Source organism: Phalacrocorax carbo, chromosome 10 (genome assembly GCF_963921805.1).
Source record: "Phalacrocorax carbo chromosome 10, bPhaCar2.1, whole genome shotgun sequence".
In the NCBI taxonomy this organism is placed as follows: Eukaryota; Metazoa; Chordata; class Aves; order Suliformes; family Phalacrocoracidae; genus Phalacrocorax; species Phalacrocorax carbo.
The window spans coordinates 22,206,369-22,220,526 of NC_087522.1; the positions used below are offsets into that span (position 1 = coordinate 22,206,369).

At 36.9% G+C, this 14,158-nt stretch overlaps 1 protein-coding gene across 2 annotated transcripts in view; it reads left to right on the forward strand.

Moving 5' to 3' along the window:
* UBR1 (ubiquitin protein ligase E3 component n-recognin 1) overlaps positions 1-12,410 on the forward strand; it is a 77,717-nt gene extending 65,307 nt beyond the window's left edge. For both annotated transcript variants that reach the window (XM_064462422.1, XM_064462423.1), the window contains exons 38-47: positions 469-536; positions 1,461-1,611; positions 2,459-2,546; positions 4,238-4,371; positions 5,584-5,692; positions 7,546-7,602; positions 8,104-8,181; positions 8,820-8,990; positions 9,193-9,294; positions 9,801-12,410. In XM_064462422.1, the coding sequence (XP_064318492.1) occupies positions 469-536; positions 1,461-1,611; positions 2,459-2,546; positions 4,238-4,371; positions 5,584-5,692; positions 7,546-7,602; positions 8,104-8,181; positions 8,820-8,990; positions 9,193-9,294; positions 9,801-9,942 (1,100 nt within the window). In that variant the 3' untranslated portion in view covers positions 9,943-12,410. The remainder of the gene's footprint in view (positions 1-468; positions 537-1,460; positions 1,612-2,458; positions 2,547-4,237; positions 4,372-5,583; positions 5,693-7,545; positions 7,603-8,103; positions 8,182-8,819; positions 8,991-9,192; positions 9,295-9,800) is intronic.
* Positions 12,411-14,158: the final 1,748 nt, after the last annotated feature.

Consider the following 14,158-nt stretch of genomic DNA (forward strand, 5'->3'; position numbering starts at 1 on the left):
TATCCTCCCTGTTTCTTACTGATCAGGTTAGCATGGTGGCCTTTGTGAATCCCACTTTTTGACTTGTCTTCCATTTGATAGGAATTTTAGGTGTGGTACAGGCTTTTGTATTGGGTGAGGTTGTGAGGCATCTGGTGTTGCAGTGCCTAAGTACATTTGTGACCTTAACACTGTGTGTGCTTTATTAGAGCTGGAGAAATAAATCAGAGTTTTTAATCTCGGAATTTTTAAAATACAGTCATTGAAATTGTGAGCTGGTTGGGCATGTGGAAATAGCTAAACAGATGCACAGTCAATTAAGTAATAAGCAGTTAATTAAATAGATACTTCCTTAGTTCAGTGACTCCGACATTATTTTGGTGAAAACATAGAAATGAGAGAGGCTTTAAAATCAGATTCTGATATTTCAGTTCAATCCAAAAGAAGAAAATACATATCAAATGTATAATTGATGTCTTTATTTTCTAGTTCTTCTACCAAACTTTAAAGTGGAGGACACTCCATCCCTCTTAGAAGTAGATATGTTCCACATTTTGGTAAGCAGAGGTTTATTTTACTCTTGATATTAATATGTTTTTATAAACATGGGTTTTGGTGTACCTTACCCTGTAGATAGCCCTGCATTATCTGTTCGCTTGTGTGTCAAATGAGAATACATGAGCACTGCATACAAGCAGACGATTACATATGGCTGCTATATATTATAGTTTCTTCTACTGTTTAAAAAAAACCAACCAAACAAAAAAAAACCACAACAAAAAGGCCAACCAAAAAACACAAACAAAAAACCAACCCATCAAAATTGATGAGAGGAAATGGCCTCAAGCTGCGCCAGGGCAAGTTTAGGTTGGATATTAGGAAAAACTTCTTCGCCGAAAGGGTTGTCAAACATTGGAACAGGCTGCCCAGGGAGGTGGTGGGGTCTCCATCCCTGGAGGTATTTAAAAGAAGGGTAGACGTGGTGCTTGAGGGTATGGTTTAGTGGTGGCCTTGGCAGTGATAGGTTATTGGTTGGACTCGATGATCTTAAGGGTCTTTTCCAACCTTAACGATTCTATGATTCTATGAAAATAAAACCTGTTTTGCCTTGGTTGCCTTTCTAACTAATGCTTGGTCTTGCTTCTCACTTTTTTTTCAGCATGCTTTGTCTTATGTCAAAAAACAGAAATTAAACTTTCTAGCAACTAGACAAGCTTTCTTGGTGTATCTCTATACCAGCAATTACAGTGGAACTGTGTCTGATTTTTCCTGCATGCTAGAGTGGCACAGATGGTTAATATTTTCCAATGAGTGTTTGCTACGCCTTGTGAATTAAAACCAGAAAGATAAATGACCATATTTAAAATGACTACAGAAATGAAATATAAATGTATAGTGAGAATATAATTTAATTTCTCTCACGCACTTAGCTATCACAAAATTTGTTACTTTTAATATTTGCTCCTTCTCTTTCACTGTAGGTGGGAGTTGTGTTATCCTTTCCATCTTTATACTGGGAGGATGCTGTAGACTTGCAACCTTCATCAGTTAGCTCAGCCTATAACCACCTCTACCTCTTCCATCTGACCACACTGGCACACATAATGCAAATCGTCATCTCTTCAGCAACAGGTAGAGGTGTATTTGGGTTGGATTATTCTGGCATTTTTACATAATTTCTTAAAAATAATGGACACCATTAGTGTCTTCCAGGTATAAACTTCCTCATAATAAATGACACTCAGTGATAGGTGGTAATTGTTTTCTGGTAAACAAAAAAATAGCACTACATCACTTTCAGAGCATTTTATTATATCACTTCTGTGTGCTTAGCCTAAGAAAACAAAATTGTTATTGATATATCAGTACTTGCTCAAGTCAGTCATTCCAGAGTGGTAACTTTCTCCTTGTCTCTCCTTGTAGGAGAAGCAAAACTCTGCCCAGCAGCAGCACTCTGAGCTGTACAGTGACAGTTAGTATGGATTTGGGAAATAAACTTCTTTTTACTCTTCAACCTAGAAAATACCCAGAGGCGAAATATGGAATCCTGCACACAGATGGGAGAGAATTTAACTTTTCTCTCTTTCATACTACTGTTAAAAACTGTCAATAACCTACAGGCTTCCTAGCTACTGCTTTCCTTTTTCTTCAGCATGATGGGAATTCAATTTTAAAAACAAACAAACAAACCCTGTAGCTCCATCTATGTAGGACAAAAACTGCAAACATTCAAGGGAAGGATGTAATTTTTACATAAGGGTGAGCAATGAGGCAGTAATCCTGATCCTTTTTTATAGCGTGCAGTTTTAGGAGAACATTTGTTAGGTCAGAAACAGCAAATACAAAAGAATCAAGCAAAATGAAGTGAAAATGTTTTTGTAATGCAATGTTAAAAAAAGAAGAGCTCAATATATGTTAAAAAACCAAGTGTGTCACAAATGGAGCGCATTTACAGTAGGATTCATATTTTCGTGTGCAGCATCCCCTACCACTCGATCATCTGACAAGAGTGAGGAGGCACGGTCTGCACAGTCTTTCTGTAGAGAGGTTTGCCAGTACACCAGTGGGTAAGTAGCAGTTCAGTTATAGCATTGTGTTTTCCTAGAAAGATGGCAATCCACAGGGCTTGACCTGAACAACATAGAAAACAGGAAAAAAAATTACCAATTTTGTATGGGGAGTTAGCACAATGCCCTGTGCTTTCCTTCCATACTCCTGAACACTGAAAAAAGAAAACTGAGTAAAGGAACACTTTTAGTTAAAATAGCTACTTTTTGTGGACAGCAGAGTAAATTCTCAGTCTAAGGATGAAAAAATACCTATATCCATTCTGGAGAGAAATAAAATCACTACCAATAGTTGTTATTTTTTCTTTGCCTTGATTGCTTTTTCCTAGAATTCTCAGTTGTAGGTAGAAGCCAGAAAGAAGGAAATGATTCTACTATAAAAGGGGCAAAAATGCAAAGCTAAACACAGATGCTTGCTTATTTGAGCATTAGTGCCCATCTTTTCAGACTTTTTTGACAGGTATAGCTACAGACTCTTTAGTACTTCAGTATCTGTGTGTGAATAAACTAGAAAATATGGATGCATCCTCTACAAATTCTGTTTTGATTTATCTTCACCAAGGCTAGTTGCAAAGATATGTTTCTCAAGGATTGACAATGCTACCCACTTGTCTAAAAGTTTTAAGTCTAAATTTCTAAATATTTAAAATTCAGTATTTAAATAGTAAGAGTATTTTTTCTGAGGAATGAGCTTAGAATCATAGGTGCTGTGCACTTTGGAAAATAAGGTCACTATATTGAGATGCCTAGGTACAGAATTAAATGCCAAAGTTTAGGCAACCCAGCTCTGAAACTTCCAGTGTTTTAATTTCTGTGTATGCATTGTCATCTTCTAACTCTGACCTATCCATGCTTAAATAGCACAACCTGCATAATAACATCATAGACCATTGCAAAGTTACAATACAGCTTTATAGGTCATTCCTCAGCAGGTCCTAGTCAACGTTTGTGTGAACGTCCTGTTCACGTAAATGTGATTTAAATAAGTGTAAAATTTTTAGAAAACAGGGACACTGTAACTAAGTTGAATTTACTGTGAAATTTATACTAAATGCTCATATTGCACAAACTACAAGAATAATTACTGAGATGAGTATCAATCCAGTATTTTTTGTCAAAAATGGGATTAGCATCGCTTCATTTTAAACAACCTGAGTGTTGTGACTTCCATAATGAAGTATGAGGTATTCATTCTTTAATTCTGTTGGTTTTGTTGTTCCTGAATAGTATTTATGTATGTTTGTTTTTCTCATTTTTGAATTGCATTCAAAACACTAACTGAATGAAAAACTCACCAGTTCCAAAACCTGCTGGCTTTCGGTAATAAACAACCAGTGTAAGAATCAGTTTCTCTGTATGTGATGCTGTATTGCACAGTTTAAATCTGGTTATCTTGAGTTACCTAGAGATGGACAGCTGTGTATTGGCTATTTATTTTTTAAAATTCTGAAAAATATAAGTTAGGATCATTTTAAGGCTTAATGTTAGTGTTCTGCTTAAACTCAGTACTCATTCCTTAGGCGAAGGGGAAGTCAGAAGTTAGGTACTGGTGGCTGCGTTTCACAGAATTTGGGGTACATCAGTGTTGCTTCTACACAGCTACCATTCTACCAATGCTAGCCAAAATGTGAAAGTGCTAGAAGTATTTGCACTGTGAACTATTGCAGCTATTTCTCATTTGTGTATTACAGATGCTTTAGTCAGGATATTCCAGGCTGGCTTGTGTGGGATTGTGTTAAACGAGGCATCATGCCTTACCTTCGTTGTGCTGCTTTATTTTTTCATTATTTGCTGGGAGTTTCTCCACCTGAGGAACTACTACAAGGTAAATATGAGAACGCAAATGTATCTATATATTTAATTTGTTTACTGTTTTCTTGGAAGAATGGAATTTTTAAATGTTTGCAATAACTTAACAATAGTGAAATACATTAAAGTAAGACTTGGAAAGAAAAGGAAATACTAATTTGTATAGGAAGGGGCAGGACAAGAAGCCGAGTTGTCTTGTCCTTCTTTGCATGGAGCAGAGTTACTTCTGATAATGTGCAAATACATGAATTATCTATGATGTAATGATAGTGTTTGTGGATACAAAGATTCTGTGATTTGAACATCATTCTAGGGGCTTAGATTACATACATCACCTGAGAAATAGCCTGGAGTATATTTTTAAAAACTCCAAATAAACCTTTTTGTGCAGTTGGTAAATGCTAAAGCCATAGGGATTCAGCAAAACGGAGCCAAGTAGAAATAAAGCACATCATAAAACTTAAACCTCTTCTTTAAAGGATCCTGATGTATAACAGATACTAAACCAAAAAATAAATATTTTGTCTTCTGTCAAAATGCAGTAAATCACAGAATCCTCAACTCTTTGGAAAGGGGAACTAAAACTTCTATGAACAACTGAGGCAAAATATAGCATCTTAAATATAAACTGTGAACTAAATTTGAATTTGATTAGGATATGTGAGTCAAAAATCTCTGCAGTTTGGGATATGCTGTTGTCCTTACGATTACTTTGATTCCACAGGGAGGAGAAATCAGCAAGTCTATATTCTGTAGCAGAGCCCATAAATGACCAGACAGCAGACAATTAAATTAGCCCAACATTATGTAATGTGTTAGTACTGACTTGATCATAGCAAAATTTAATATTGATGCAGGCAAAAAGGATAGTGAAAAGCTAAAATGTGTTAAGTACTGAAATCTGCACTAACGTGTTACATATTATGTAGTGAAATGGAATTTAAGCAATGAATTCTGTTATTACAGTGACTTATGCATGACTTGAAATACTCACTAATATATGTCAAATTTGTTAAACCTAAAGCAGATCCTCAGCTAATGCAAATTATTATAGCTCTGATTAAGTCAGTGGTATTATATCCAATTGTACCAGTTAGGAGCTATGTTGAAGCTGTACGATACATATTATTTAATGGAAAAGGAATCAGGAGATTTCTAGTTTTGAGTGAATTATTCAGCAGTGCTGAAACACTTTAACAATTGCTTGTGTTTTCTTTTTCTTTTGCAGTTTCTGAAGAAGGGCAATTCAAAGCGCTTTGTAGTTACCTCTCTCTACCTACCAATTTGTTCCTGCTCTTCCGGGAATATTGGGACACAGTAAATCCACTGCTTCAAAGGTATTAACTGGGACTGGACAGGCCACGTGTTTCTGTTGTGATGGCCCTGTGGGAATTCTGGATCAAAGTTGCTAATAAGTGATTGAGCTCAGATTCATAGTAGTGTTCTAAACATTTTTTTGATGTGCACAGGTATACTAAATCTCTTAAAGCACTTCAAAAACATAAAACATTCTGAATTTTATGGTAATTCGAACACTAAACAATTATAGTTTAAGGGACTAATGCTTGCAGATCTACATGACATCATTCATGCAGAAAGAAGTTATCATAAACCTTGCTTGCAGGGAATGCCACTAACTGTTCATTGGCCTACTTTTAATCTGTCTACAGCAGAAGTGTTGATTACACAAGCTATCAAATGAATATGGAAAATTATGTAGCTGGCAGGGTGAGGCTTCATGCTATTTCTTTACTGGACTTCCAAAATAGACCGATGAATGTCAAAGTTAGCTTAATGGTTAAAAGGTCCAATTTGAGTATTATGTACATTGCAATCTAGCAGTAAAGATATAATTGGTCAAATTCTCCATTCAAAAACACAAGTTAAAATAAACAGACACCCGCACACACTAACTCTGATTATAATCATGCTGTATTGTGTTGGAGAATGTTTTCATATTTTTAATATGTCTGTCTGAGCAGCTGGTTGCAGTAATCATTATTCTCTGGCTCACACTAGCTTTTTCTGTTCTTTTTTTTGTGGTGGGTTGTTGGTTTTTTGTTTTTTGTTTGTTGTTGTTGTTTTTTTTTTTTTTAAAAACCTCTGTTCTGTTTTGTTGTCTAGACGCCTTCAATTTAGGGACATCTTGAGCTTTTGACTCCAACTTACAGTCCATATAGCTGACCTAAACAATTCCCTGCATATAATTTTACTATCATTAATTGCATTTGTAGTATGTATATCTACTTATAAATTAATAGCATTTTCACAAGTAAATTATTAAATAAATCTGTCTTACGTGTTGCTACATGTTTGCTCAAACACGTAAAAGTGCTTGTAAGAGAACACAGAGGATCGGTGCTTGTGAACATTAGAAAATGACCTCTAGAGGCAGGGCTAAAATCCGTCCTAGTGCTCCCACCATGAAGAGAGGTTTCAAGCAGGGAGACTACATATTTAATGTAATAGTAACAGTTGTCAAATCATCATGCAAGTTCCCATATGTTTTTTGAGAGAATCTTATTTCAGAAGACTGAATTTGATTATTGTTGAGAAATGTGTTAAATGAAGCTTACTAGATTGACCATCTGCTACAGTTCTCTCTCTTCTCCATTTTGGAGAAATAAAAGATATCTTGGACGTACCAATTCCTCTGTTTAGTGACTTGCTATTATCTACCATTGTTTTGGTAGGCACATTTGGCCATTCTATGCAAGCATACAACATGCAATAAATCGTTGTAAAATAACCATTGGGTGATGGTTATAAGTAAAGGAATAAATATTTTTCTAGTAGAGCGTATGGTATCTTCTGTGTATGATATCTTCTGTGGCTTTCAGCAGATATATTCCAAAATAAGCTGTGCATTGTAGCCCACTTTGAGAACTTGAATATGTCTGAAGACTGCTTGCATTTTTTAGCTCTGTGTTAATTCTGTGTTTTCATGTGCATGTTGGTAATTTTAAGCATTGTTGTTTTGCACATAGGTTTTTCTCTTGTATACAAACTTAGATCCTTTTCCTGAAGCAAAACTGTAAAGAATAGCTGTTTCTCCTTGTGAAGTTTTAGCTAGAACTATCAATGCTTTATCTGTGCTCTGTGTTTCCATATTGCTTACTAGTTCAATTTAGTGATCCTAAATGTATATTATTATCAAACACTCTCATCTGCAAATGTTCGTTTGAAATAGGTGGTGTGCTGACCCAGTGGTGTTAAGTTGTTTGAAGGGGAAAAGTATTGCAATAAGGTACGTTCTGGGGGGCAGTGGTGGTGGTGGTTGTTCTTTTTTCTTCTGTTTTTGACTTAAAACTGTTGAAAGAATGAAGCGCTTGTGGTGGGCAAGTTGGAGTGTGCTTGTATTTTCTTCCGACTGCTCTACTACCAAAAGTACGTTTCTCTTTACATGGCTGTGTATTATTCCTCTTGCAGTGGCTCTTCATTGAGAATGTACAGCAGTGTTAGACAAGTTATCTAGCTTACACTAGGAAAAAACAAAAGCTGAAATATGAAATGTCTTCATACATGTAGGTCACATATGAAATTTAGTTTCATCACCTTTGCTGGAATATAGAAATGCTGAAGCTCCCATGTGGAGCCTCTCCCTTGGGCTTCTAGGACTGCAAAACTGCTCTAGAATTGGAGAAGTTTGCATAAAGGACCAAAAGCTTAGCAGGAATTTATAGCTATCCGTTCTGTTCTTTGCTGCTATCTTTATTAATCTCATAAGAGTTCTTTTTCACTTACCCAGGTATCCTAGGAAAAGAAATAGTTTAATAGAGCTTCCTGAAGACTATAGCTGCCTTCTGAATCAAGCTTCTCAGTTTAGGTAAGATGTAACATATTTAGTTGTCTTCCTTGGTGTTTTGTCACTTTTAGTCACTTTTATATTCTTAAGAGTTACTGTAACCGGTGTTAAAACTGTGTACAGAAATTATTTTGCAGAAGTGAAAGCACTGTTATTGTTATGCTCGCCAATTCTAGCACACGTTCATTTTAAATCTGAAACACAACAGCTTACTAAATGAAGTCACTTGTGTTTGATAGGATACCACATAAAATTATTATAGCTTAATCTGCTGGTCATTTTTCACCAGTGTGATGGTTTGGCCGTAGACTTGAAAATTATTTTTGCACTGGGCACAAGAAACCCAGAAGGTTGGCACTGTTTTATGCCAGGAAGAGTGACTCATAGGAAAATTCAGGTTAGGAGGGACTTCAGCGGATAATCTAGTCCAACCTCCTGCTCAAAGCAGATATCTTGCAGTTAAAATATTTCTCGCAATGTAAAAACATAGCCAAAGGAGGCAGATAAGTGAAATATGATTATGACATAGTATGTCATAGTAACCGTTATCCATTTAACATCCAGTTAACATTTAATAATTTATTTAATAATTTATTTAATAATTTATTTAATATCCAGTTAACATTTCTGCGGTAATGTTCTGGTTACACTTCTTCTAGGTGCCCACGGTCTTCTGATGATGAACAAAAACATCCAGTATTGTGTTTATTCTGCGGGGCTATGTTGTGTTCCCAGAATACTTGCTGTCAGGAACTGGTGAACGGGGAAGAGTTGGGAGCCTGTACTTTTCATGCTCTTCAATGTGGAGCTGGAGTCTGTATGTTTCTCAAGTAAGTAGCTAGCCAGAATTTCATGTGTTAAAAAGTAAAGGGAAATACTTGAAGGTCAAAATTCAAAACATAGTCAAAGCACTAGATTCATTTTGTCTGAGATGAAGAAACATTTCTTTGACCTAAAATGTAGCTCACCAAAAAGTTAAGAACCTGCTGGGACTTCTCTTGTGTTTTAAGTGTAGCTGTTTTTTTCCTTAAGAATCAGGGAATGCAAAGTTGTCCTCATCGAAGGTAAAACCAGGGGCTGCTTATATCCTGCTCCCTACTTGGACGAATATGGGGAAACAGATCCTGGTCTGAAGTAAGTACATGTCTGACTGACCGACTTTCTACATTTCCATTTTGGTATCTCTCTCTTTCTTTTACCCATTAGACAACATGTTCTTGCTAGCATGTACAGCACTGTAATATGTATCTTGGCCGGGTGAACTTGTTTAACTTCTAATTCCTGAATATACTGGACAGTTTCCAGTCATGAATGGGTCATTCATAATGGAAAAATACACTTTTTTTTTTCTTTTGGTACTGTTAAACTTTCTTACTTTTCTCAAGAATGTTTTGTATGCTTTTCATCAGAAATACGCAATAACTGCCATTGCTGTAATTTCACCTTGGAAAAGGCAGTCATTGCTTGTCGCATGTAGAATTTTTTTCATTTCCAGTAGACTTGTTGGAATTTGTGTTCATACAAGTATTTAATATTTTCTGGCTATCATTAAGAGTGTTAATGCTAGACTATTGATGGAACAGTTTTCCAGTTGCTATTCTGTGATATGCTTATTGGGTGTTCTCCTTTTTTCCATGAAGAAGAGGCAATCCCCTGCACTTATGTCGGGAGCGTTACCGGAAGCTCCATCTGCTATGGCAGCAACACTGCATCATAGAGGAGATTGCCAGGAGCCAAGAAACCAATCAGATCTTCTTTGGATTCAACTGGCAACTCCTCTGAGCCTCTCGATTTTTAGTGAAAACTCTTACCTTTGGCAGTACTTTGGAAAAGGAAAGGAGGGTGGCAGTAGCTAATCTACTCTCAAGAGGGCTCTGTAGTTCAGGCACAATTCACGGATTCTTTAAGTTGGAGGTATTACTGATACATTGAAACAGAGTCTCACGTCATATGTTTTGCTCTTTTCTCCCCCCACAAAAAAAAGTAAAACCACATTACATAATTACTACTGAACATTCAGGTCCAGAAATATTTCCTCTTCTTTGAGAAGTTGTAGTTGTTTCACATGTTTTGACAAGGACAGCTTTCCAAATGCTGTGCTTCAGGGCATATACCACATTTCTGTCTCTTCCATGCCTTAAGAACGTACCTGAATGGTGTTGCTATGGAAAAGCCTTCTTTATTTTCTCCCTGGGTTCTTTTCCCAAGCTTGGTGAAGCTTTTAAATACATAAAGATCTGTGGCATAATGTTGGCGTGGGAGTGGTACCAGGCCTTTAGTAATCTGTAACAACAGGTACAGCAAACATTAAATTGTACAGAAGCAGCCTGCTTTCAGCTATAGCCTGGGATTTAATGAAGAGTTTTCATTAATGAACTCTTTAAAGAAGTGTGGGATAGAAGGTGTGTGGGGGAATTACCATCTTGCTTGTTGCATCAAAAAATAAAGTCCATGCTTTTTGCATTGCCAGAACTGCACTTTATCGAATGAATTTGTCCTGTGTTAATCTTGTATATCCTAAAAGGTCTAGGGCTACACCATTTGCCTAGGCTGTGGTTAGTTTTACTCCTTTTACAGTTTGTTTTCTGAGATTTTCCCCGAGACCCAAACGTGAAAATACTGTTAGGTAGTCGTAGCGTAGCTGTGCAAGTTAATACAAGAGCCAGAGACTTCAGTAAAGTAGACGACCTTCAAAGCTATCACTGGACTAAAATCACAGCCCAGAAAGTAAGTTTTAGAATGAGAAATAAGTTGGTTTGCCCATATAGGAGGAATTTTCCACTATTCATCCTCTGTCACTATTGTTTGGAGCCTTGCCAGCATAAATTAAATTGTGTGGTTTGGGGGACATGTTCAGTGGTTCCATGCCAGTTAAAGCAGAAAAGGGAAAAAAAGGTGACTAAGCCTGACTCTTTGCCCTTCGGTAGTTAATAGCACATTGTGATTGAACTCTCTCTCGATATGTGTTTGTGCTTCAGGTCTATATGTTTGTTGGTCTGTTTTCTGAATTTCAACTGTAATATGCAGGAGAAAATTTGTAATATGATAGGCAAAAATGCTTTCCCAGGAAATCCCACTTCTGTGTGAAAGTTTGAAGTTGTCAGTACTCTAAATTTCCCCAGCCCTTTGCTATTTGGATTCTTTTGTGTCACTTTAATAAGGCTTGCAAGGGGAGGTTCTCAAATCCATGTCTGAGAGCATGTTATTGTACAATTTCTTTTTGGGCTTTCTTTCTGTTACTTGATTGTATGAGAGATAGTAGAATCACAAATAATGATTTAGATTTAAATGTCATTGTTCTAGCTTTTTAAGGTTTTTAGAGTACGTAAGAGTGCACTGAGCAGCACTATAACTCATCTAAAAATGGAGTACCAATGAACTCATATATTGTTCTGATTTCAAATGCTTTTTAATAACTTTTGCTATAATCCTTCCCTGGTGATATAAATAGTTGGCTTTGGTATATTTTTCAGGTATTCTGTTTCTTGGAATTACGACCACTCTCCTTATTTTGATTCTTTCAGATTTTAAACCTGAATATGAAACTCCTTCAAGACTAACATTAATTCTGTTAGTCTTCTCTAAAACGTATTTGAAATGCATACTAAATTCAGAAGAAGAGATGTCATGAAAACTTGCATGCACTGGTAATTTCTAAGGTCATCAAAACACTTAAAACCAACAAAAATATAGCATTAAGACTAGCAAATGTATGCCTCATTGATACTCAAACTATTCATTTACTGTGTCTCTCTGATACTTACCTATTCATTACCTTTCAGTTACCTTGCACTTCACTGGTACAAAAATTCCATCATCAGATATGCAGTGACATCACTGTTTTCTGTCTGAACTGTAGTGTATAAGGACAGGAGCTGGTCTGAGCAGGTGAGCTCATGTTTAAAGCTGTAGGAGAAGAAAATCGCAGCTTTCTGTATGTTTGCACATACTAATTTAGCAAATGGGCTCCCGTATCATTCAGTGACTGGTGTGGTCATCTTTCATTTCATGAATTAGTATGCAGTTTTGTTCACTGTGAGTAAAATCAGTATTTAGTGATCACAAGATGCTTATGCCACTGGTTTCTGTTCCATCCAAACTGACAGAAGTTGTTATTTGATAATGCACATATTGGTATCTTTAATTGCAAAAATGTAAATTTGAAACTTGTATAATGTTCTTGTGCTTTTGAAATAAAATATCTTGTATAGGTATATTTAAAAAAAAAAGAAATAAAATAACTTCTCATAGATTATTCAATTTTTTCTTGGAGGCGCTTTGACACTTCACAGTTGATTTCACAAGAGCTTTATAGCAGCGTCTGTCAGTACAGAAAAGGGGAAGAGTTTAGTAAACAGTTGGTAAACAGTGCCAGTTATCCCTGTGGTCCGTATTGTCATCGTACCGGTTAGAAATGGTGCCACACTTTTAAGTGGAGTATTTCTTTAAATAAGAAAAACTTACCCTAGTATTTTACAGATGAAAATGCCTGCAGTGTTGTCGTGGTTCAGCCTCAGCTGGCAGCTGAACACCCCGCAGCCGCTCGCTCACTCCCCCCCACCCCTGTGGGATGGGGAAGAGAATCGGAAGAGCAAAAGAACTTGTGGGTTGAGATAAGCACAGTTTAATAATTACAATAAAATAATAATTATAATGATGATTATGGTAATAATGACAATGTTAATATAATAAAATGGAAAAGGAAGGGAAAGAAAAAAAAAGGGAAAAAAAACCCATGGAAACACAAATGATACAGCCACTCACCACCTGCCGACTGACGCTGCCCGTCCCCAAGCTGTGATTGCTGCCTCCCTCCCCCGCCAGCCCCTCCCAGGTACCGCACTGGGCATGACGTTACATGACATGGAATATCCCTTTGGCCAGGTTGAATCTGCTCCCTTAGCTGTGCCCCCTCCCCTCCTGGCTGCTTGTGCACCCAGCAGAGCATGGGGAGCTGGAAAAGCCCTTGACTAGCACAAGCCCTGCCCAGCAACAGCCCAAACATCTGTGTGTTATCTCAACATTTGTTTTCATGCTAAGTCCAAAGCACAGCACTCTGTCAGCTGCAGGGAAGAAAATCAACTCTATCCCAGCTAAAACCATGACAAGTGTCTACTGCAATTTTTAAAAGAAGTCTTAAGTGCAGAATGTAATACCTAAATGTCCTTAAACTGATGAGTGATTCTGGGTTTGTAGCCTCTCAAAGAAGAGCTGGCTGTGCTGTCTGTCAGATACTTCACCCCTAGGAAGGGAAAGTTTATGGTGTTGGTCTAATGTGCTGTGTGATACGTATTTTAAAACAAAAAAGTTTTATTACAGAGCTAAGCAAAGAGCCAAGAAATCTTTTACACAGAAGCGGCCAGTACTTCTTGCCCCTCTTTGTGTTACTAGGTGCTGGCCATCATCACTTTCTCACTGCTTTGTTGTAGCTTCGGGCGCCATTAAGGTTACGGAGTTTGGGTGTTAATAGTGTTGCTCTCTATGCCTATTCTTAGCAAAGCAAATGCTTTTTTTAAGAGCCAGTTCCTGAAAAGGTAAAGGTAAATAGATTAAAGCCTACTAGCAAAAACGTTCTGAAGAACATTAGAACAAGAAGCCCATTCATTCTGGGGGGGGGGGGGGGGGGGGGGGAGGAAGAAAGCTACAGCACCATTTCTTGCGTAGTAAGAATCTCAAGGTACCAAATTTTGTAGATGAGGAACTGGGCCATCGTCTGCTTTGCCTTATGGTTGAAATCCACTTTATTTTCTAGACAATATTCTTGAATAATCTCCATTGTAAAATGTCAGATTCATGTTACAACATTTAAGTTTGTTACTTAGATTCTTTTAACCTACTACTTGACAAGATCTTCCAAGATACTTTCTTCAAAAATGGAAGTTGTTTCTGTGGCACAATCTTTTTATTTGTTTTTATCTGTGTTTTGCAGGTAGGCAAAATTTGGGGTTCAAATACAGAAAACAAATGGATAATAATGAAAATCCACTCTTATGCAAGT